General features: G+C 43.5%; 1 protein-coding gene across 1 annotated transcript in view; it reads left to right on the top strand.

Moving 5' to 3' along the window:
• Window positions 1-26,102, top strand: part of rbm20 (RNA binding motif protein 20) — a 330,139-nt gene that overhangs the window by 151,986 nt on the left and 152,051 nt on the right. The window contains exon 2 of the mRNA XM_072239839.1: window positions 20,078-21,233. Within this exon, the coding sequence (XP_072095940.1) occupies window positions 20,078-21,233 (1,156 nt within the window). The remainder of the gene's footprint in view (window positions 1-20,077; window positions 21,234-26,102) is intronic.

Genomic DNA, 26,102 nt, shown 5'->3' with positions numbered 1-26,102 from the left:
ATCTAGCCCAAGGTAATGTGTGAACAATGGGATTTTCAATGTGTTCCAGACTAGCATGGCAAGATAATCAAAAGAATTGAAAAGGAGAGGTGTATTGTAAGAACAGGAAGAAAGGATACATACAGTATACTCCTTCAAGGGATGTGGGCTTCACAGGCTGAGGCAGCTTCCCTCATTGCCCTTGTGAAGGTAATGGTGACCTGCCCTCTTGAACTGCAGCAGTCCTTGAGGTGTGGATCTACTGGTAAGGCTGTGAAGGAGAGAGTTCCAGGATTTTGACCCAGTGACAGTGACGCAACAACGACCAAGAAAATGGTGATCCTGGGCAGGTATTATAAAGTTATGGATCTATGTATGTTCCTGCAACTATACAATAAATGAAGATATCAAATCTATATGACCCACTTGAAGAGGTGATTATTGGAATTGCTAATATATTTTGACAGCAGAACTCTTCACTAAAGGAACAACTGAGTTTGTGTTAAATTTATGTGTATATGTGTATGCAGTCCATTTTCAGTATGTTTGTAGGTAGCTGTATTATTTCAATGTCAGTAAATGGTTGTTCTTACAACACGCTGGAGGAACTCAGCAGGTCGGGCAGCATCCGTGGAAATGATCAGTCAACGTTTCAGGCCAGAACCCTTCATCAGGACTGAAGAGGGAAGGGGCAGAGGCCCTATAAAGAAGGTGGGGGGGAGGGTGGGAAGGAGAAGGCTGGAAGGTAGACCCCAGCATCTGCAGAGTATTTTGTGTAATGGTTGTTCTTCATCAAGACTCTGACAATTTTAACCTGCTTCAGTGGCTGGGTCTCTGAAATCAAAGCCCTCACTCCCCAAATACACTCTGTCTTCTCACCTCCTCCCATTGGGCAGAGTGTACTGTATAAAAGCCCGAAAGCGTGTACCACCAGATTCAAGGACAGCTTCTATCCTGCTGTTTCAGACTCTTGAATGGGCTTCTTGTATGTTGAAATGAGTCCTTGACCTTACAATCTACCTTGTGATAACTTGGCACTGTATTCTTTATCTGCACTGCACTGCACTTGCTCTGTATCTTTTACACTTTGTTCTGCATTGTTGTTGCTTTACCTTGTTCTCCCCCAATACACTGCAATCTGCATGAAGAAAATGCTAGACAAGCATATCACTGTATCTTGATACATGTGACAATGATAAACCAATACCAGTACCTAAGGTCTACATGCCAACCCAAGACTCTCAAAGCAAATATTCCACTTCAACCTCCCTCATTAGTAGCATTTTTTTTAGATTGACTTTGAGAAAGTACAACATCCTCACACTTTCTTGGAATTCCTGTGGAAAAGTAGAGCTCGATTAGGAAGGGTGTCGGAGAAGTCAGGAGAGTAAGGTTGAGAGCGATGACAATTTAGCCATGATGGAATAGAACATAGAAAATAGAACCGTACAGCATTGGAGCGGGCCCCGCAGCTCACAATGTTGTGCTGAACAAGCCAAAAACTAAATCAACCACCCCCCCCAAACTAATCCGTTCTACCTACACAATGTCCATACCCCTCCGACTTCCTCATATTCATGTGCCTACCTAAATATCCCTTAAAAGCCTCTAATGTAATTGCCTCCATCACCATTCCAGGCATCCACCACTCTCTGAGTAAAAACACCCCTCACATCTCCTTTGAACCTACCCTCTCTCACCTTCAATGCACACCTCTGGTATTGGACATTTCAACCCTGGGAAACATCTTTGTTCCCTTTGAACCTCTTTGTTCACTCTATCTATGCCTCTCATAATCTTGTAAGCCTCTATCAGATCTTCCCTTAGCCTCTGCTACTCAAAAGAAAACAGCCCGTTTACCCAGCCTCTCATGATAGCACATCCCTCTAAACCAGGCAGCATCCTGGTAAACCTCTTCTGCACCCTCTCCAAAGCCTCAACATCACTTTCTATAGTGAGGCGACCAGAACTGCATTGAATACTCCAGATTTAGCCTAACCAGAGTTTTATAAAGTTTATTTTTGAACTCAATGCCTCGACTAATAAAAGCAAGCATTCCATAACCCTTCTTAACCATCCTATTGACCTGTGTAGTCACTTTCAAGGAGCTATGAACTTGGATCCCAAGATCTCTCTGCTCAGCAACACTGTTTAGGGTCTTGTCCTTAACAGTGTGCTGTCTCCTTGCATTTGTCCTGCCAAGGTTCAACACCTCACATTTGTGTTAAACTCCATCTGCCATTTCTCTGCCCGTATCTGCAACTGATGTGGATTACACTGTATTGTTTGCCCGACTTCTACACTATCCACAACTCCACAATCTTGGTATCATCTGCAAACTCTCTAACCCATCCATTTATATTTTCATCCAGGTCATTTATTCACATCACAGACTGCAGAGGTCTCAGCGCAGATCCCTGCTGAAATTCAGTAATTATAGACCTCCAGCTTGAATAAGTCCATTCTACCTTCTGTCTTCAATTCACAAACCAGTTCTAAATCAAAACAGCCAATTTGCCACAGATCCTATGCATCCTAATCATCTGGGTTAGTCCCTCATGAGGGACTTTGTCAAACGCCTTACTAAAATCCAGGTAGACAACATCCATTGCCTTACCTTCATTAATCTCTCTCAGCTCCTTGTCAAAAATCTCAGTTAAGTTGGTAAGACATGACTTGCCTCGCATAAAGTCCTGCTGTCTCTCCCTAATTAGGCTATGCATTTCCAAATGTTTGTATATCCTATCCCTAAGAATTTTCTCCAGCAGTTTCCCCACAACTGATGTAAGACTCACCAGTCTATAGTTTCCAGGATTTTCTCTTGTACCCTTCCTAAATAGAGGTACAACATTAGCAACTCACCAGTCCTCCGGGACCCCACCTGTGCCTAGAGGGGAGGTGAAGATACTGGTCAATGCCCCAGCAATGTCGTCTCTTGCTTCCTTCAATAATCTGGAGTAAATCCCATTAGGCCTTGCTGATGTATCGACCTTATTATTCATTAGGAAGCCCAACACTTGCTCCTCCATGATCTCTAAATGCCCTAATGTATTTATACACTGAGCACTGGTCTCCTGGTCCTCCTTATCCTTTTCCTTGGAGAATACTGAAGCAAAGAACTCATTAAGTACCTTACTCACATTCTCCACATCCGAGCAAATACTCCCCTCTTTATCCCTGAGTGGTCCCACCCTCTCCCTAGTTATCTCTTGCTCTTGATGTATGTTTAAAATGCCTTGGGATTCACCTCAATCCTACTTGCCAAGGACTTTTCAATCCTGGCTTTCCCAATCCTCCTGGCTTTCTCAATTCTCTTCTTTAATTCTCTTCTGGCTTCCTTATAATCCTCAAGTGCTTCGTTTGATCCTGACTTCTGAAGCTTTACACACTTTTCCTTTTTCTTCTTGACTAAATTCACATCTTTAGACATCCAATGTTGTCTTATCTTTCCATCCTCATCCTCCCTTCTGACAGGAACATACCTTTCCTGTACTCTGTGTGGACTAGACCCGATGGACTGTATAGTCTGATTCTACTCAAATATGTCATAAGGTGCAAGACTGCCCAAACAGGTAAGGAAGCAGCTGGGGAGGCACTGAGAGCTTCAAGCTCATGGGAGCACATGGAAACCAGGTGTGAGCAGTGTTGGAGTGTTCGATAATCCCAGCCGTCTGTCCTCCATGCTCCCTGTCCGAGCAGTGGCAGTGTCTAGGGATCCTGTCCCAGGTTCACCAGTCACTTCAGGACCTGGAGAACTGTAGTAGAAGCAAATCATCCTTGATCCCTAAAAAGAAGATAAGATAACACAAAGAATGAGATATGTCTCAGTGGACATAAGGCCCAGATGTGAGAAGTATTCTGTTACATAAATTAAATTTATTTCTCTGCTGTCAAACAGTGACACTGAATTGTGATTGCATGGACCCTTATTGTAAACCTAAGAGGAGTGACTTTCGGGAATTGAGTGCTGCTTGAATCAGGGGAAATCTGGGTGTTGAATGTGTGATCAAATGTACCATGATATTAAAATGGGTAGCAGCTGCAGACTCTGAAAAATATTGGCCAAGGCCAAAGTGATGACAGGGCTTGTGACTGAAGCACCATTGCCGAATTAGCACTTGGTCATCTATCTGGTGATTGACAGAGCCACCTGCCACACTATCCATGAAAGGAATAGATACAATAGCAAAGTATCAGAAGGACAACTTGAAAAAGCGCTGGGTCATCAGTGCGGTGTCGCTGAAACTACTCAGCATTAAGGTGCATCACAGTCATTAGAAAGTTTGCTCTGTTTCCTTCGGCTTAAAGTACAAAATAGAAAGTACAAAGTCAATTTATTATCAAAGCACATATATGACACCATATACAATTCATTTCTTGTAGGCATATTCAATTAGTCCAATAACTATAGTAGAATCAATGAAAGACCCCACCAACAAGGTAGAAAATTAGTGTGTAAAAGACAACAAACTGCAAGTACAAAAACAAACAAACAAACAAATAAATAAATAAGCAATAAGTATTGAGAAAATTAGATAAACAGTCCTTACAAGGTTGTGGGAACAGTTCCATTATGGAGTGAGTGAAGTTATTCTCTCTGGTTCAAGAGCCTGATGGTTTGGGGGGTAATGACTGTACCCGAACCTGGTGGTGCAAGTCCTCAGGCTCCTGTACCTTCGTCCTGATGGCAGCAGCGAGAAGAGGGCATGTCCTGAGCGGCTGAGTGGTGGGGGTCTCTGATGATGGATGCTGCTTTCCTGCAACAAAGCCCCATTTAGATGTGCTTAATGGTGGGGAAGGCTTTACCCGAGATGGACTGGGTCATATCCACTACTTCTTGTTGGATTTTCTGTTCAAAGACATTGGTGTTTCCAATGAACTGTTGAGAATTAACTGATGAATTGGCAATGAAATATATCTCACATAAAGTAGATGAGCCCAACATATTGATGCAATCATGGCACTGCTACACATTGAAGAGATTTGGTGTGTCAACAAAGACACCAGCAAAATCCCACAGATGTGCCATGGAGGGCACTCTGACTGGTTTGGAGACTCCAATATACAAGATGAAAGGAGTGGAAAGGAGTTGTAGACTCAGCCAGCTCTATCACAGGCACATGCCTCCCACAACTGAGGGAATCTTTAAAAGGTGCCGTCTCGAGACAGGACATGCCCTTTTCTAATGTTGGCACAGGAGCCTGAAGACACACATTCAACAATTTAGGAACAGCTTCTTCCCATCTGTCATCAGATTTCTGAACAGTCCGTGAACCTGCAGACACTGCCTCACTATTCCTCTTTTATTTATTTATTTTTAAAGTTTTAACTTGTACTACATTTTTATGTCTTTTACTACATTGCTTTTACAAGAGAACAAATTTCACGATATGTACTTCATTCTGATTCTGAGCAAGGACCTTGGTGTTTAACCTATTCCTTGCTTGTGATGGCCAGTATTTTGTGGAGTGGGGTTGGAAATAATTCAGCTGTGTCATATATGTACTTTGATAATAATTATCAATGCACTAGAGCTGTGTTTAATTCTTTAGTTGTTACACAATTATGAACCAATCCGATTGCCTCTAGTGCACAATATTTTCATGATCAACCAAGTAACATTGCAACCTTCCTTAAACAATCCACGTCTGGCTGAGATAGGTTGGCAGATGTAACGTCTTCACAAATACGGTGATATTAGAACACTAGAAAGTTTTTGATAAGAACGGGCCGTTTGGCCCAACAAAGCTTGCTAAATTCTTATTCACGTAGTGTGTTGAAATAACTACCAAGTTTAGATTTGAAAGTCTCTAAGGTACTACTCTCAACTACACAACCAGGTGGTTTGTTCCATGTGTCTACAACTTGCTGTGAAAAGAAAAACTTCCTGAGGTTAGTCTGAAATCTCCCCTTAAGCCGTCTCCACCTTTGGCCCCCTGTCGTCGTTGATGGATTAATTTTGAAGTAGCAGCTAGAAACCACCTAACATATATCCTTAATGATTTTGAACACAGATGCAGCACTAACAATACAGAGATTTTTGTACTAAGCCACATCCTTAAAGTGTTTGCTGCTGATTTAAATTACATTTTCCACGCTAAGATGAACAATGTAACTGCCACACTCTACAATGCAATATGACCAAATGGATACAGCATATCCACGATTGAGAATACATCACACTGCTCTTTAAAAAAAAGTGAGATGTGTAACTTAGCTGTTTTTAGAGAACAACAGCTATAAATTTGATCTAGTAATCAAGTCTCGAATTTAATTAATTGAACCCTATTAGGGTTCTGCTTATTTATAATATCTTGCCTGAATTAGATACCTTATTTCCTGATCCGTAAGGCCATAAGACATAAAAGCAGAATTAGGCCATTTTGTCCATCAGGTCCTCTCCTCAATTCCACCATGGCTGATTTATGATCCCTCTCAATCTCATTCTCCTGCCTTCTCCTCGTAACTTTTGATTCCCTTACTAATCAAGAACCTGTAAACCTGATGAAGGGTCTTGACTTGAAACATCAACTGTTTACTCCTATCTGTAGATGCCCCCTGACCTGCTGAGCTCCTCCAGCACGTTAGAACACTAGAAGGTTTTTGACAAGAACCGGCCATTCGGCCCTACAAAACTTGCCAAATTCACATGGTGTGTTGAAATAACTACCAAGTTCAGGTTTGAAAGTCTGAGATACTACTCTCAACTACACAGCCGGGGGGTTTGTTCCATGTGTCCACAACTCACTGTGTAAAGAAAAACTTCCGGAGGTTAGTCTGGAATTTCCTTATTGATGGATTAATTTTGAAGTAGCATCTGGCTTATATCCATAATGATTTTGAACACTTCCAACATGTCTCTCCTTCTGTGTCTACTTAGGCTAAAAAGCTTTAATTGTTTCAATCTTTCTTCATAGTTCATATCCTGCAGACCCGGAATGAGTCTAGTCACCCTTCTCTGGATCCTCTCCAGTGCCTTCACATTCCTCACAGAATATGGAGCCCAAAATTGTACACAATGTTCAAGGTGTGGCCTCACAAGTGCATTATACAGCTTAAGGAGAACTTCTCTAGACTTTGATTCCACTGAGCCAATTATATAGTCCAACATTCTATTAGCCTTCCTTATTGCTTCTGTACACTGTCTCGATGATGATGGTGATGATTCTACCAGGACACCCAATTCCTTCTTATACGAAGTCCTTTTTTACTCAAGAGACTCCCCCCCCATTGTTTATTTATATCTAATATGTCTACTTCCCATACATAATACTTTACATTTATTTGCATTAAATTTCATCTGCCCACATCTGGATTTTGTTTCATAGAAACATAGAAACATAGAAAATAGGTGCAGGAGTAGGCCATTTGGCCCTTCGAGCCTGCACCGCCATTTATTATGATCATGGCTGATCATCCAACTCAGAACCTCGCCCCAGCCTTCCCTCCATACCCCCTGATCCCCGTAGCCACAAGCGCCATATCTAACTCCCTCTTCAATATAGCCAATGAACTGGCCTCAACTGTTTCCTGTGGCAGAGAATTCCACAGATTCACCACTCTCTGTGTGAAGAAGTTTTTCCTAATCTCGGTCCTAAAAGGCTTCCCCTTTATCCTCAAACTGTGACCCCTCGTTCTGGACTTCCCCGACATCGGGAACAATCTTCCTGCATCTAGCCTGTCCAATCCCTTTAGGATTTTATACGTTTCAATCAGATCCCCCCTCAATCTTCTAAATTCCAACGAGTACAAGCCCAGTTCATCCAGTCTTTCTTCATATGAAAGTCCTGCCATCCCAGGAATCAATCTGGTGAACCTTCTTTGTACTCCCTCTATGGCAAGGATGTCTTTCCTTAGATTAGGGGACCAAAACTGCACACACTACTCCAGGTGTGGTCTCACCAAGGCCTTGTACAACTGCAGTAGTACCTCCCTGCTCCTGTACTCGAATCCTCTCGCTATAAATGCCAGCATACCATTCGCCTTTTTCACCGCCTGCTGTACCTGCATGCCCACTTTCAATGACTGGTGTATAATGACACCCAGGTCTCGCTGCACCTCCCCTTTTCCTAATCGGCCACCATTCAGATAATAATCTGTTTTCCTATTTTTGCCACCAAAGTGGATAACTTCACATTTATCCACATTAAATTGCATCTGCCATGAATTTGCCCACTCACCCAACCTATCCAAGTCACTCTGCATCCTCTTAGCATCCTCCTCACAGCTAACACTGCCACCCAGCTTCGTGTCATCCGCAAACTTGGAGATGCTGCATTTAATTCCCTCATCCAAGTCATTAATATATATTGTAAACAACTGGGGTCCCAGCACCGAGCCTTGCGGTACCCCACTAGTCAACGCCTGCCATTCTGAAAAGGTCCCGTTTATTCCCACTCTTTGCTTCCTGTCTGCTAACCAATTCTCCATCCACATCAATACCTTACCCCCAATACCGTGTGCTTTAAGCTTGCACACTAATCTCTTGTGTGGGACCTTGTCAAAAGCCTTTTGAAAATCCAAATATACCACATTCACTGGTTCTCCCCTATCCACTCTACTAGTTACATCCTCAAAAAATTCTATGAGATTCGTCAGACGTGATTTTCCTTTCACAGATGCATGCTGACTTTGTCCGATGATTTCACCGCTTTCCAAATGTGCTGTTATCACATCTTTGATAAATGACTCCAGCAGTTTCCCCACCACCGACGTTAGGCTAACCAGTCTATAATTCCCCGGTTTCTCTCTCCCTCCTTTTTTAAAAAGTGGGGTTACATTAGCCACCCTCCAATCCTCAGGAACTAGTCCAGAATCTAATGAGTTTTGAAAAATTATCACTAATGCATCCACTATTTCTTGGGCTACTTCCTTAAGCACTCTAGGATGCAGACCATCTGGCCCTGGGGATTTATCTGCCTTCAATCCCTTCAATTTACCTAACACCACTTCCCTACTAACATGTATTTCGCTCAGTTCCTCCATCTCACTGGACTCTCTGTCCCCTACTATTTCTGGAAGATTATTTATGTCCTCCTTAGTGAAGACAGAACCAAAGTAATTATTCAATTGGTCTGCCATCTCCTTGCTCCCCATAATCAATTCACCTGTTTCTGTCTGTAGGGGACCTACATTTGTCTTTACCAGCCTTTTCCTCTTAACATATCTATAAAAGCTTTTACAGTCAGTTTTTATGTTCCCTGCCAGTTTTCTCTCATAATCTTTTTTCCCCTTCCTAATTAAGCTCTTTGTCCTCCTCTGCTGAACTCCGAATTTCTCCCAGTCCTCAGGTTTCGATCTAATTCTATTGATTCTGCTGCCTGGATGTTATCAGCCTGTTCCCCCTAATTTTATGTCATCGGCAACTAGTTTATTGGCTGTGTGCTTATCCAAATCATTTATGTAAATTTAAAACAGCGGTGGCCACAAAACTGATTTCTGCGAAACCCCACGTTTAACATCTTCTAGGTGTGAAAATGATCCTTTCACAAAGACTCATCGTTTTCTGGTTTTGAACCAATTCTTCACCCATTAGCACACCTTACACTGAACCCCTACCTCCTGTAATTTGATTATTAACTTCTCGTGGGTAGCTTGTCAAAAGCCTTCTGAACGTCCAAGTAAGTAATATCAACCACTCTATTGTTATCATAAATTTTAGCTGTCTCATTGTGTGTATTGCTCTAGGTTTCCAGCATCTGCAGTACCTCATGTACCTATTAATGTCTGCTTTAAATATACCCAACTCAAGCAGCTTAGAATTAAATGATTCAACATTCAGACACGCTTCATCTCAGGCAGAGGCTATTTGATCCATGCGAACATTTTGGGTGAGGGTTGTTACATTGTCTGATTCAAGCACAACAATCAGGAGTCTAAAGGATTTACATTCAAAGGCAAGACCAGACATTATGTGTGAGATAATACAAACCTTACTTTGACTTAAAATGATGGGACTCTGTCTATGGTTTATGTGGATTCCAGCACATGTTGGTATTAGAGAGAATAAGCAAGTGGATAAATTAGCAAAGGAGGCATGTAGTCGAGCAGTCATGGACATTCAAATCAATCACAGTAAAGGAGAAGTGAAAAACATTACTAAAAGTGAAATTAAAAAATGTGGGGAAAAACAATGGGATGAAGAGAGAACAAGAAAACATCTTTATAATATTGGGAAAGAAATGGGATGGTTGAGGAATGCAGGAAAGAGCAGGAGGGAGGATGTGATAATATCGAGGTTGAGTTTTCAGTGCTCAGGGTTAAATAGTACCACACATCAAAGTTGCTGGTGAACGCAGCAGGCCAGGCAGCATCTCTAGGAAGAGGTACAGTCGATGTTTCGGGCCGAGACCCTTCGTCAGGACTAACTGAAGGAAGAGCTAATAAGAGATTTGAAAGTGGGAGGGGGAGGGAGAGATCCAAAATGATAGAAGAAGAGATTCCTAGAGATGCTGCCTGGCCTGCTGCGTTCACCGGCAACTTTGATGTGTGTTGCTTGAATTTCCACCATCTGCAGAATTCCTCGTGTTTACGGGTTAAATAGTACATTGTCTTTAATGAAGAAACACAACAATGGGAGATGTGAGTGTTGTAATCAACAAAAAAACAGCTGAGCATACGCTGGTGAGGTGTCCAAGATATAATCAAAAGAGGGGATGGTTGATTTTGAAGTTATCACAGAATTAAATACAACCTAACATTAACAATATTTTGCAGAAAGGATTACAGGATTACTGCTTTAAAAAGATAATGCAGATCATTTTTATGGAATTTGATACAGGAAGTAGATATCCTGACCCAACTCCCGTTCAGAAGGTGGCAGTAATGTACCTTAAAGCTGATTGCCAACCATCATAAAACCTCAGGAGGAGATGACAAAGAACATTTTGGAATTTTTCACTAGCTTCATAAGAACTTAGAGAAGCGGAGGCTGGAGTGTCCCATTTACCTCCTCAGTCAAGAAAATTGTGCCTGATATTTTTTACCTCAGTGACACCTTCCTGTATTAATGCCCTACTGACACGAATCAGAAAAAATCAGTTTCAGTGAGGAAAATGAGAGGTGTTAGAACATAGACCATTACAGCACAGTATGGACCTTCCGGCTCAGGACGTTGAGTCAACGTATTAACCTACTCCAAGATCAATTGAACCCTTCCCTCCTACAGAGCCCAGCCCTCCATTTTTCCATTATCCTTGTGCCTATTTAGCCAATGTAAGGGTTTCTTAAATATCCTTAACGTGCCTGCCTCTACCACCACTCCTGGCCCCCACCACTCTCTTTAAAAGAAAGCCACCTCTGACATCCCCTCTGTACTTTCCTCCAATCACCTTGAAATTACACCCTCTTGTATTAGTCTTTTCCAACCTGAAAAAGGTATTCTATCAGTGCCTCTTATGAAAGTTCAAAATTCAAAGTAAATTTATTACAAAGTACATATACGTCACCATATACAATCCCGAGATTCATTTTCCTGTGGGCATACTCAGTAATTCCGATAACCTTAATAGAATCAATGAGACTGTACCCAACAGGGTGGACAACCAGTGTGTAAAAGACAAGAAACTGTACAAATACAAAAGAAAAAAGGAAATAATAATAAATGAATAACCAATAAATATCAAGAACATGAGATGAAGAGTCCTTGAAGATAAGTCCACAGGTTGTTGGAATGGATCAGTGATGGGTGAAGTGAAGTTGAGTGAAGTTATCCCCTTTGGTTCAAGAACCTGATGGTAACTGTTCCTGAACCTGTGGTGTGAGTCCTGAGACTCCTCTACCTTCCTGATGGCAGCAGCGAGACAAGCACGTAACCTGGGTGGTGGGGGTCCCTGATGATGGATGCTACTTTCCTGTGACAGTGCTCCATGCAGATGTGGGGAGAGCTTTACCCATGATGGACTGGGATGTATCCACGACTTTTTGTAAGATTTTCCATTCAAGGGCAACTGCACCAGACTGTGATATAGCTTCTTATACACCTCTGTCAAATCACTTATCATCCTCCAGTGTTCCAAAAGGAGAAGTCCTAGTTCAGTCAACTATCCTCATAAGACATGATCTCTAATCCAGATAGCATTGTGGTAAATCTCTTCTGCACCTTCTCTAAAATTCAACATCTTTCCTATAATGAGGCAACGAGAGCTGAACACAATATTCCAAGTATGGTTTAACCACAGTTCTATAGAACTGCAACATTACCTCAATGCTCACAGCAATCCCCTGGCTAACAAAGGCCAACACACTATACACTTAGTTTGTGGGAAAGTTTGAGGGATCGATGGATGTAGACCCCAAGATTCCTCTGTTCCACACATTGCCAAGAATCTTGCCATTAAATCTGACCTGCAAAAGTGAATCACTTCACATTTTTCCAGGTAGAACTCCATCTGTCATGTCTCAGCCCAGCTCTGCATCATTTCAAGTCCCATTACAACCTACAACAACTCTCCACACTATCCACAACTCCACCAATCTTCATGCCATCTGCAATCTCACGCACCCTTCCACATCCCCATCCAAGTCATTTATGAAATTCACAAAGAGCAGGAATTCCACATCAGATCCCTGTTTTGTGAACACCATTGGTTACTGACCTTCAGGCAGAATATGCTCAATCTGCAGCCACTTCTCTCTGCCTCTATGGCACAAATCCACACAGTCTGTATCCTATACCTCTATTTCCGAATGAGCCTTATCAAAGAAATTACTAAAAACCACGTTTAGAATGGAATATAAAGTCCACAACTCCCTGACATCTACCATAGCCTTGGAGAGGGATAGGAACAGACATAGGGGAAAGCATTTACTCAGGGGAGTGGCAAGTGTCTGGCTCTATTACTTTTTCTGCTGCTTCTTCCACATATGCACCACCCTCTGCATGAAAAATATCCCCTACTGTCTCATAAGATCTTTCTCCATTCCCCTTCAACCTATGCCCTCTAGTTTCCTTTTCCTAGGGAAAATCTCTGTGTGTCCTCACTCTCTCTGCTGCATTGCTCTGTAACTGAATGCGAACAGTCATCAGATTGAGAGGGACCACTGGGGAACGTATTGGCAGCAGTGTGTTCCGTCTCAGCTTCTGTTGGTGTGTGGTGTGGAAACAGACATCACCAGCAAAAGAACGTTTCTCTTACAAAGCCTTCCTGTTCGCCATTGGGCTGCAGGCCAGGTCTGGCTTCCCTACTGGCACACGGAGATGAATATGAAGGCAGGGATGTCACTTGAGATAAATAATAAAATTGTTTTGTGAAACAGATACATTTCAGATGCATTTTGATGACAGCTGAATGTCAGCCCCAAACTTTTCCTCACGGAGTAGATTCATTAGTGATAATGTGAACCTTGCCTCCTTGAGTTGGAATTTGCTCAGCATCATGAGAGATATGTAACAGGCAAATGGCATTGACATTCAGTCAAGAACAGAAACAGAATAGATTTGAACAACAGAGTGCACCGAGTTCAGCAGTGACACCAAATGACTATGGAATATCTGGTCAATTGTTTATTATACGGGGAAATAATTCTTACGAGGTTTCTGAAGTAAAGATACAGTGAAGGGATGTTGGGGAGGAAGAAGCAGGCAGGATAGTTATGGCCAATATACCAGAACCCCTTTAATAGATGTACACTCTGTGGTAACTTTACAAGGTACCAGTGTGGTCTTCTGCTGCTGTAGTCCATCTATTTCAAGATTTGATGTGTTGAGCATTCAGAGATATTCTGTACACCACTGTTGTAACGTGTGATTATTTTGTTACTGTCGCCTTCCTGTCAAATTGAACCAGTCTGCTCATTCACCTCTGCCCTCTGCATTTTCACCCACAGAGCTGCCGCTCACTGGATGTTTTTTTTTTCTCCCACCATTCTCTGTAAACTCCAGAGACTGTTGTGCATGAAAATCCCAGACATCAGCAGTTCCTGAGATACTCAAACCACCCCTTACATAGAATAGTACAGCACAGTACAGGCCCTTCGCCCACAATGTTGTGCCGACCCTCAAACCCTGCATCCCATATAAGCCCCCACCTTAGATTCCTCCATATACCTGTCTAGTAGTCTCTTAAACTTCACTAGTGTATCTGCCTCCACCACTGACTCAGGCAGTGCATTCCACGCACCAACCACTCTCTGAGTAAAAAACCTTCCTCTAATATCCCCCTTGAACTTCCCTCCCCTTACCTTAAAGCCATGTCCTCTTGTATTGAGCAGTGGTGCTCTGGGGAAGAGGCGCTGGCTATCCACTCTATCTATTCCTCTTATTATCTTGTACACCTCTATCATGCCTCCTCTCATCCTCCTTCTCTCCAAAGAGTAAAGCCCTAGCTCCCTTAATCTCTGACCATAATGCATACTTTCTAAACCAGGCAGCATCCTGGTAAATCTCCTCTGTACCCTTTCCAATGCTTCCACATCCTTCCTATAGTGAGGTGACCAGAACTGGACACAATACTCCAAGTGTGGCCGAACCAGAGTTTTATAGAGCTGCATCATTACATCGCGACTCTTAAACTCTATCCCTCGACTTATGAAAGCTAACACCCCATAAGCTTTCTTAACTACCCTATCCACCTGTGAGGCAACTTTCAGGGATCTGTGGACATGTACCCCGAGATCCCTCTGCTCCTCTACTCTACCAAGTATCCTGCCATTTACTTTGTACTCTGCCTTGGAGTTTGTCCTTCCAAAGTGTACCACCTCACACTTCTCTGGGTTGAACTCCATCTGCCACTTCTCAGCCCACTTCTGCATCCTATCAATGTCTCTCTGCAATCTTCGACAATCCTCTACACTATCTACAACACCACCAACCTTTGTGTCATCTGCAAACTTGCCAACCCACCCTTCTACCCCCACATCCAGGTCGTTAATAAAAATCACGAAAAGTAGAGGTCCCAGAACAGATCCTTGTGGGACACCACTAGTCACAATCCTCCAATCTGAATGTACTCCCTCCACCACCACCCTTTGCCTTCTGCAGGCAAGCCAATTCTGAATCCACCTGGCCAAACTTCCCTGGATCCCATGCCTTCTAACTTTCTGAATAAGCCTGCCGTGTGGAACCTTGTCAAATGCCTTACTAAAATCCATATAGATCACATCCACTGCACTACCCTCATCTATATGCCTGGTCACCTCCTCAAAGAACTCTATCAGGCTTGTTAGACACAATCTGCCCTTCACAAAGCCATGCTGACTGTCCCTGATCAGACCATGATTCTCTAAATGCCCATAGATCCTATCTCTAAGAATCTTTTCCAACAGCTTTCCCACCACAGACGCAAGGCTCACTGGTCTATAATTACCCGGACTATCCCTACTACCTTTTTTGAACAAGGGAACAACATTCGCCTCCCTCCAATCCTCCGGTACCATTCCCGTGGACAACGAGGACATAAAGATCCTAGCCAGAGGCTCAGCAATCTCTTCTCTCGCCTCGTGGAGCAGCCTGGGGAATATTCTGTCAGGCCCCGGGGACTTATCTGTCCTAATGTATTTTAACAACTCCAACACCTCCTCTCTCTTAATATCAGCATGATCCAGAACATCAACCTCACTCATATTGTCCTCACCATCATCAAGTTCCCTCTCATTGGTGAATACCAAAGAGAAACATTCATTGAGGACCTCGCTCACTTCCACAGCCTCCAGGCACATCTTCCCACCTTTATCTCTAATCGGTCCTACCTTCACTCCTGTCATCTTTTTTTTCTTCACATAATTGAAGAATGCCTTGGGGTTTTCCTTTACCCTACTCACCAAGGCCTTCTCATGCCCCCTTCTTGCTCTTCTCAGCCCCTTCTTAGGCTCCTTTCTTGCTTCCCTATATTCCTCAATAGACCCAGCTGATCATTGCTTCCTAAACCTCATGTATGCTGCCTTCTTCCTCCTGACTAGATTTTCCACCTCACTTGTCACCCATGGTTCCTTCACCCTACCATTCTTTATCTTCCTCACCGGGACAAATTTATCCCTTACATCCCGCAAGAGATCTCTAAACATCGACCACATGTCCATAGTACATTTCCCTGCAAAAACATCATCCCAATTCACACCCGCAAGTTCTAGCCTTATAACCTCATAATTTGCCTTTCCCCAATTAAAAATTTTCCTGTCCTCTTCGATTCTATCCTTTTCTATGATAATTATAAAGGCCAGGGAGTGGTGGTCACTCTCCCCCAGATGCTCACCCACTGAGAGATCTGTGACCTGACCCGGTTCATTACCTAGTACTAGATCTAGTATGGCATTCCCCCTAGTCGGCCTGTCCACATACTGTGACAGGAATCCATTTTACAGGAATCCAGGACACACTTAACAAATCCTGCCCCATCTAAACCCTTGGAACTAATCAGGTGCCAATCAATATTAGGGAAGTTAAAGTCACCCATGATAACAACCCTGTTATTTTTGCACCTTTCCAAAATCTGCCTCCCAATCTGCTCCTCTGTATCTCTGCTGCTACCAGGGGGCCTGTAGAATACCCCCAGTAGAGTAACTGCTCCCTTCCTGTTCCTGACTTCCACCCATATTGACTCAAAAGAGGATCCTGCTACATTACCCACCCTTTCTGTAGCTGTAATAGTATCCCTGACCAGTAATGCCACCCCTCCTCCCCTTTTTCCACCCTCTCCATCCCTTTTAAAGCACTGAAATCCAGGAATATTGAGAATCCATTCCTGCCCTGGTGCCAGCCAAGTCTCTGTAATGGCCACTACATCATAATTCCATGTATGTATCTAAGCTCTCAGTTCATCACCTTTGTTCCTGATGCTTCTTGCTTTGAGGTACACACATTTCAGTCCTTCTACCTTACTGTCTTTACACCGTTTATTCTGCTTCTCTTTCCTCAAAGCCTCTCTGTATGTTAGATCTGGATTTACTCCATGCACTTCTTTCACTGCTCTATCGCTCTGGGTCCTATCCCCCTCGCAAATTAGTTTAAACCCTCCCGAACAAACCTACCTGCAAGGATATTGCTCCCCCTCGAGTTCAGGTGCAACCCATCCAATCTGTACAGGTCCCACCTTCCCCAGAAGAGATCCCTGTGACCTAAAAATCTAAAACCCTGTTCCCTGCACCAACTCCTCAGCCACGCATTCAACTGCCATCTCCTCCAATTCTTATCATCTCTGTCACGTAGCACTGGCAGCAATCCTGAGAACGCCACCCTTGAGGTCCTGTTCTTCAGCCTTCTGCCTAATTTCTGAAACTCACACTTCAGGACCTCATCCCTCTTCCTGCCTATGTTGTTGGTCCCAACATGTATCACGACTTCTGGTTGCTTTCCCTCTCGTACCAGGACCAACAATCCTTCCAGCACCAACAATCATTCTACGGTCAAAGTCATTTCTTCCCCATTCTGATGTTTGGTCTTAACAACAACTGAACCTCTTGACCATGTCTGCATGCTTTTGCATTGAGTTGCTGCCACATGATTGGCTGATTAGCTATTTGCATTAATGATCGGATGTACAGGTATCACTAATATAGCGGCCACGGAGTGTTTGTCACTGCGCGGAATAGGTCCTTATGCCCCATAGAGCTGCGCTGCCCAGCAACCCCTGCTTTAACCCTAGTCTAATTACGGGACACTTTACAAGATTTACAGGTACATTTTTGGGAGGAAACCAGAGAATCTGGAGGAAACTCACGTCGTTACAGGGAGAATGTGCATACTCCTTTCAGGCAGTGGTGGGAATCGAACCCAGGTCGCCTGTACTGTTGTACTACGTTGTGCGAACCACTGCATTACCGTGTTGTCCCTGACTCTGGGTGGGCTGGAATAGTAATGGTTTCTGGAGCTATAGATTAACGAATCATTAAAGATAGAAATTTAAGTTAATAAAGTCATAAAATTGTAAACTAAATAATGGGAATCATCTTGGTTGATGTAGAATAGTAAAATCGGTTGGTTTTGGTTGTTTTTAGCCTATAGTGTGTCTAGTTTGGACTACATTCAATGTAATAGCACTCTTCCAAGTCTCTGAGATCCGATATAAAGGCGCATAAACATTCACAAATCATAGAGTTATCAAGCAATGCAACGGAGAATCAGGCTCTTCAGCCCATCTAGTCCCATCAAACTGCCACAGCTTTCCATATCCTTCCTATCCATTTACCTATTCAAATTTCTCTTCAAGGTTGAATCAAACCCATATCCACCACTTGTGCTGGCAGCTCTTCCCACACTCTCACCACACTCTGGGTGAAGAAGTTCCCCGTCATGTTTCCCTTAACCATTTCACCTTTCACCCTTAACACTGCATTCAGTTCTGGTCACCTCACTACAGGAAGGATGTAGATACTATGGAGAGCATGCCTTATGAGAATAAGTTGAGTGAACTTGATCTTTCCTCCCTGAAGCGACAGAGGATGAGAGGTGACGTGATAGAGGTGTATAAGATGATGAGAGTCATTGATCGTGTGGATAGCCAGAGGCTTTTTCCTAAGGATGAAATGGCTGACACGAGGGGGCCTGGTTTTAAGGTGCTTTGAAGTAGGAACGAGGGAGATGTCAGAGGTAAGTTTTTCACCCAGAGAGTGGTGGGTGTGTGGAATGCATTGCCAGTGATGGTGGTAGAGTTGGATACAATAGGGTCTTTTAAGAGACTCTTGGATAGGCACATGGAGCTTAGAAAAATAGAGGGCCATGCGCCAGGGAAATTCTAGGCAGTCTCTAGAGTAGATTACATGGTCAGCACAACATTGTGTGCCGAAGGGTGTTGTAGATTTCTATGTTCTATGTTTCTATGTTTTAACCAATGATCTCTAGTTGTAGTTTCACCCAAAATGCCTGCTTGCATTTACCCTATCTATACCACTCATAATTTTATATACTTCTATCATATCTCCCCACATTCTCCTCTGCTCCAGGGAATAAAGTCCTAACTGATTCAAACTTTACCTATAACTCATGTCCTGTAGCCCCAGCACTACCCTTGTCAATTGTGTATGAACTGGCCACATGACCCTTCATGCCTGTTCAATCATGTAATAAGACCATGGCTGGTCTTTCACCTCAGCAGCACTTTGGCACACCAACTCCATTTCCCTTGATTCCCTGATATCTAAAAACTGACACTAAGACTTCACAGCTGACTTCCATGGTTCCCTTCTAACTCAGTTTGCTCTGTCAAGCCGAATAACATTCGCAGTTCTCTGGCTCTTCAGCTGAAGGAACTGGAACGGAAACACGGCATCTTCAGCCACAAGGGAGTGTCCATTAGAGGCAGCTGACTGACTGCAGGGAGGGTTTTACGCTTGCATGTTAACGAAGCTGCAGGCCCTGACAAGGCCGGAATCTGGAGCAACAAACAATCAACAACTCCGCAGTCAAACAGCATCTGCGGGAGGAAAGGAGCTGTCGACATTTTAGGTGCAAAATGCCTCCAGCGGACTGTTTGTTGCTGAGAAAAAATTGTAAATGCAGGAAGTTTGAGTAATAACAGAAAATGGTGGAAATGCTCAGAAGCTGCTGATGTTTCAGATCTGTGATCAGTCATCAGAATAGGAAACGACCCTAAATGATGAATTATTGTCACAATCATTTATTTTTTGGTAAAGCTGAATGGCGTGGTCAGCTACAATACACTGACACATGTGTATGCATCTACCTCTGAATCTACCCATTCTGGTGAACCTGGTGAAACTCCTCAGCAGATCGTTTTACCTGAGCTCATACAAGAGAATTCTTTGATGGGCTCCATTAGGACAATCTCTTGAGGAGTTTCACCAGACTTCTGTGGATCACAACTCCTCCGACCAACTGATTCTCAAGGTCATGCAGTGCTGTTCCTGAGCCTTGCTACCCTGACCGTTGAGATCAGATTGGCAAAGACAAAAGTTGAGTTAGATTACAGATGGAATCGTTAATTTGACATTGAGTAGCTCTTCGGGTATCTGACAGAGCTCTCTGTGTGCCAAGAGGTCAGTGATAAATTGGTTTGACAACCCTTCACTAGGTCTTTGATTTATCTGACTCTTTAATTGCATGTGGTAATGACAATCACAGACATTAGCTTTGCCCCGGACAATCACTGCTCTGATCTGGCCTTATTTCTTTTGTTACCGATTTCCAATTGTCTTTTGATTGCAGTGTTGCGAAGACCTTGGAGAAGAATTCTTCTTCCACCAGCGGAGGGACTCCAAGCGCCATCCTGCCATCGGCTGCCAGCATCCAGCTCGCTCAGCTCCAAGCCCAGCTGACCCTTCAGCGCCTGAAGTTCGCTCAGTCCGCGGTGAACAGCAACACAGCGGCCGCCAGTGTCCTGAGCCAGGTCCTCACCAAGGTTGCTATGTCTCAGCCTCTGTTTAACTCACTGATTGGCGCCACAACTGTACAAGCTGGGGGGTGTTTGCCCGGCCCAGCTATGCCCCCGGCTGGCCTGGCTTATCCCCCGCAAACTCCAGCATTAACTGCTCTGGTGGCTGGAGGCATGGGCCAAGGTGGGAGCATGCAGACACAGAACTCCAGCCCACTCACGATGAACCCATTTGTGGGGATGACTTCACAGTCATCTGCCCATTCAGCAGCTCCAGCTTTGAACCTGAGCAAACCTGCCTCGTCACGGCCTTCCAGTGCCTTCTCTGAATATCCAGCTGACTTCTCGTGTAAGACCAGTGCTGCCAGCAACCACGCCTACATGCATGATGAGGTGATATCTACCCAAGGCCTTCATCCATTTGGCTTCAGTGGCGATATACCCAACGTCCTTCCTGCTAACCACGGCCCAGTTAAAGGGCCGCAACTTTTGAGCCAGCCCCATCCTGGATTTCAGCTGGACTTCCAGAATTCCCAGGCATCCAGAATGCATGCACTTGGTTATCTGGGAGAAATGAATGCTGGTGGTTTCCCCCAGGTCCAGCCATCTGCAAGTACACAGAACCAGGGGAACTGGACACCGGATCAGTGGCAAAACCTGCAGCCCAACAGGCCTGAGTTTGCAGCCCAGCCCCAGGACATGTGGCCCTCCAAGGGTCAACAGCTGCACATGAGGAATGAGCTGTACAACCCCGAGGAGCCGACATCTGAAGGGAAGTCCATGGTTGGACATCCAGCTCACCTCAACAGACCCAGCAATTGCAACCAGAAGTTCTCTGGCCCACCGTTCAATCCCCGCGACAGGCCGCTGCCAGGATCCCTCCCAGAGAGACAAATGCAGCCCCGAGAACTCAATGACTTCCATGGCATGGTGCCCTCTCAGCTGCCTCACATTTGCTCTATATGTGACAAGAAAGTTTTCAACCTCAAGGTGGGTACGAAGCACAGGTAAAATTGTCATGGTAGCTGGGTGAGGTGGTGCTGAATATGCATGGTGTGTAGAATGAGCAGTTCTGATTACCATCTCTTGGAATCTCCTTCCTGTGCTGGTCTATTTATTAAGATTAAGATAAAGGTAAACTTTAGCTTTATTTGTCACATATACATCGAAACATGCAGTTGTATCAAAATGTGTTGTTTGTGTCAATGGCTAACAGTCTGAATAGGAGCTGGGGGCAGCCCACAAGCAAACCCAACACCAGCCTAGCATGCTCACAACCTAATAATCCCTAAGCCATAGTGGGAGGGGGAGGAAATCGGAGCACCTGGACGAAAGCCCTGTGGTCCCAGGAAGAATGTACTAACTCCTTACACAGTGGTGGGAACTGAACACGGGTCACTGCCACGTGAAGTATCATGTTCACTGCTACACTACCATTCCACCCACTGTGCTGCCAATTATACAAACTTCTCACAGACGTTTGTGGGAATTGAAGCCTGATCTTCCAATGGCTGGTGCTATAAAATGTTACACTGTGTTGGTCTTATGTCTGTGAGGTCATTTAAAGTTCAAAGTAAAAATTATTATCAGAGTGCCTACACGTCACCACATACAACCCTGAGATTCTTTTCTGCAGGCATACTTAGCAAATCTATAGAACAGTAACTGCAAACTATAACATCAGGAACTGTAAACAGTGAACTAAACTGTGCAAATAGTGAGCATGAAATAACAATATGTGTAGTTATCTCCTTTTGTTCAGGAGCCTAATGGTTGAGGGGTAGTAACTGTTCTTGAAATTTATGTGACTGTGGTTCTGAGAGTGAATAATGCTTTTGATTTAGTTCCTATTTGACTTTTTATTTGATTTTATTGAACGTGTTGGATAACTCTGACATTTGTCCATTGACCCCTGGTGTTTTATAACAAATGTACCGGTTGTTCTGAAGTTGGAACTATATCTTACTTGCAAAATATATTCCAGGATTCCTTTATTTTAGATGTGGCAGAGTGGTGGTGGGGGGGTGGAATTAAAGGGGGAGGGGTGCATTACTAGTCAGGGAAAATGTCACAGCAGTGCTCAGTCAGGACAGGCTGGAGACCTCGTCGATATGAGTGGAACTGAGGGATAAGAAAGGTATGAGTACGTTAATGGAATTAAATTATAGACCACCCAACAGTCCACGGGAATTAGAGGAACATATTTATGCAGAGATTGTAGACTGTTGCAAGAAGCATAAGCTTGTGATGGTAAGTGATTTTAACTTTTCACATATTGACTTGGTCTCCTAAGCTGTAAAAAGACCAGGTGGGATCGAGTTCATCATGTGTGTTCAGGAAAGTTTTCTTAATCAGTACATAGAAGTCCCAATGAGAGAGAGTGAGGTACTCGATCTGTTATTAGAGAATGAGACAGGGCAGGTGACAGAACACTTTGCATCTCATGACCACAATGCCAGTACTTTCAAAGTACTTATCAAACAGAGTAGGTCTAGTTCTCAAGCTGAGATTCTAAATTGGAGAAAGGTGAAATTTGATGGTGTCAGAAAGGATCTGGCAAGCGTGGATTGGGACAAATTATTTTCTGGCAAATATGTACTTGGTAAGTGTGGGCCTTCAAAAGTGAAATGTTGAGAGCAGAGTTTGTATATTCCTGTCAGAATAAAAGGTAAGGATAACAGGTTTAAAAAACATTTGTTTTGGAGAGAATAAGAAAAAAAACGAGATGCACAGCAGCTATAGGCAGGTAGGGACAAATGAGCTACGTGGGGGAGTGCAAGAAATGCAAACAAGCATGAGAAGGAAATCAGGAGGGCCTAAAGAAGGCCTGAGGTTGCTCTAGCAAACGAGTTGAAGGAGAATCTGAAGGGCTTCTACAGATATACTAAGAGCAAAAGGATAACAAGGCACCAAATTGGTCCTCTGGAAGATTGGAGTGGTAGACTATGCGTGGAGCTGAAAGAGGTGCGGAGGGCTTAAATTGAATTTTTCCTTCTGTATTTAATCAGAAGATGGACACAGAGTCTATAGAAGTGAGGCAAAGCAGCAGCAAGGTCTTGGACCTTATACATGTTACAGAGGAGGAGGTGTTTGCTGCCTTGAGGCAATTAGTGTAGATAAATCCCCAGGGCCCGACAAAGTGTTCCCTTGGTCCCTGTGAGAGGCTAGTGCAGAAATTGCCAGGGCCCTGGCAGAGAAATTTAAATAATCTTTAGCCATGGGTGTGATGCAGTGGGGTAACGTTACAGCTATACAAGGCCTTGGTCAGACCCCACTTGGAGTACTGTAGTCAGTCTGGTCACCTCACTACAGGAAGAATGTGGATGTGGACACTACAGAGAGCGTGCAGAGGAGATTTACAAGGATGTTGCCTGGATTGGAGAGCATGCCTGAAGAGAATAGGTTGAGTGAACTTGGCTTTCTCTCCTTGGAGCGACGGAAGATGAGAGGTGACCTGATAGAGGTGTATAAGATGTAGTGGGGCATAGATCATGTGGATAGTCAGAGGCTTTTTCCCAGGACTGAAATGGCTAACACGAGGGGCATAGTTTTAAGGTGCTTGGAAGTAGGTATGAGGGAGATGTCAGAGGTAAGATTTTCACAGAGAGTGGTGGGTGCGTGGAATGCACTGCCAGTGATATTGGTAGAGGTAGATACAATAGGGTCTTTTAAGAGACTCTTAGATAGGTACATGGAGCTTAGAAAAATAGAGGGCTATGCGGTAGGGAAATTCTAGACAGTTTCTAGAGTAGGTTACATGGTCGACATGACATTGTGGGCCGAAGGGCCTGTAATGTGCTGTAGATTTCTATGTTCTATGTTCTAACCTGTAATGTTCTATGATTCTAGAAACTGCAAAGATCACAAATAGATCAATCATTGGAAGCTATGTCTATCAGAAGAAACCATTGAACTATGTTGTTTTTGCCCAGGCCAGGTCATTGGTTCAAGTTCTCTTCATTTTTTTATAATAATTAACTAAATTGAAAAGCAGAATTGTGTTTCTATAACTTGATATTTTTGTTCTCTGAAATATCTGAAGAGTAGCTCATAGACTAGACATGGAAAATCAAATCTTAGTGTTTAAGCAAAGGATATAATGTTTTGTGCACAGTTTAAGATGTTTAGCTGTTGTACATTAAGATCTTTCACCATTTTAGCAGTGAATGATGGGTGACATGGTTAGTGGTTAGTGGTTAGCATAATTGCTTAAAAGCACCAGTGATCACTGATTGGGGGTCAATTCCAGCCGCTGTCTGAGGTGCTTTTATGTTCTCCCCATGGTTTCCTCTAAGTTTTCTGGTTTCCTTTCATATTCCAAAGATGTGTGGTTAGGGTTGGGGGTTAGTGAGATGTGGACATGCTAAGTTAGTGCTGGACGTGTGGTTAGGGTTAGGGTTAGTGAGATGTGGACATGCTAAGTTAGTGCTGGACATGTGGTTAGGGTTAGTGAGATGTGGACATGCCAAGTTAGTGATGGATGTGTGGTTAGGGTTAGTGAGATGTGGACATGCTAAGTTAGTGCTGGATGTGTGGTTAGGGTTAGTGAGATGCAGACATGCCGAGTTAGTGCTGGACGTGTGGTTAAGGTTAGGGTTAGTGAGATGTGTACATGCTAAGTTAGTGCTGGACATGTGGTTAGGGTTAGGGTTAGTGAGATGTGGACATGCTAAGTTAGTGCTGGAACTGTGGCAACACGTTTGGGCTACCCCCAGCTCAATCTTCACTGCTTTGATTTGATGCAAATAATGCACCTCACTATATGTTTCAATGAACATGTGACAAATAAAGCTAATCTTCAAAGAAAATTTAATCTTTGAAGAGGGGATTATTGGAATGTGGTTAAGTTGAAATGCACTTTTGCTTACCCATAGCTGTTGAATGTTCCAGCAAATCCACCAACAGAACTCATACACATCTCTGCAGAAAATCCCCTGAGATCCCCATGTCCATCCAAACTGGCAAGACAATGATAATATTCTTCAGTTAACACTTGGATATCAGGAAAGAGAGGTGGAATCAAGAGCAGAGATGTGAACTTGTTACCCTTGGTTTATTGTCACTCAGAGTAGGTCAGTTTTGCAAAAGACATGAGAAATCAGTAGCAGAATTCATTTTCCATTTTTATAAAAAAGTAAGAGACATTTAAAAAGAAAGGCTAAATGAGTTTTGACAAAAGATAGAGGATAGAAAAATCCCTTTGTCTTCCTCACATGGCCTGAATGACACTGCAGAAACAGAAACATTCAGCAGGTCATGTCTTTGATTAGTTCAATACATTGCTTATTATGGGTAAATTTCCTTCTGAGTAATCTTCCATTTCTTTGGAAGAGGAGCTTAATATCTACTGATACATTGTCTTGCTTTAATTCCTTTCTAATGCCATTAAACCTGTTAAGTATTTCCAACACTTCATGTTTTATTTCAGCTTCCAACACCTGCAGTATTTTGTTTTATGTAATGTGCTTGCTCCCACCTTTGAAATGTTACCTGCTGGTATTCCTTCCTCATTCTTCTCCACCGTTAAGACCCCTCACACCTTGCTGCCCAACTCTCCCAAAACCAGAGTGAGAGTTGTGAGTTTCTTCCCATTTGCAGATCAGCGGAACTCCAGAATTCCCACAGCAGCTTCTTGTCCAAGTCTTCTCCAGAACACTTGGAGTACTGTGCTCAGTTCTGGTCAACTCACTATAGGAAGGATGTGGAAAACATAGAAAGGGTGCAGAGGGGATTTACAAGGATGTTGCCTGGATTGGGGAGCATGCCTTATGAGAATAGGTTGAGTGAACTCAGCCTTTTTTCCTTGGAGCGATGGAGGATGAGAGGTGACCTGATAGAGGTGTATAAGATGATGAGAGG

Source organism: Mobula birostris, chromosome 21 (genome assembly GCF_030028105.1).
Source record: "Mobula birostris isolate sMobBir1 chromosome 21, sMobBir1.hap1, whole genome shotgun sequence".
Taxonomy (NCBI): domain Eukaryota; kingdom Metazoa; phylum Chordata; class Chondrichthyes; order Myliobatiformes; family Myliobatidae; genus Mobula; species Mobula birostris.
This window is presented reverse-complemented; position numbering and strand designations above follow the sequence as displayed.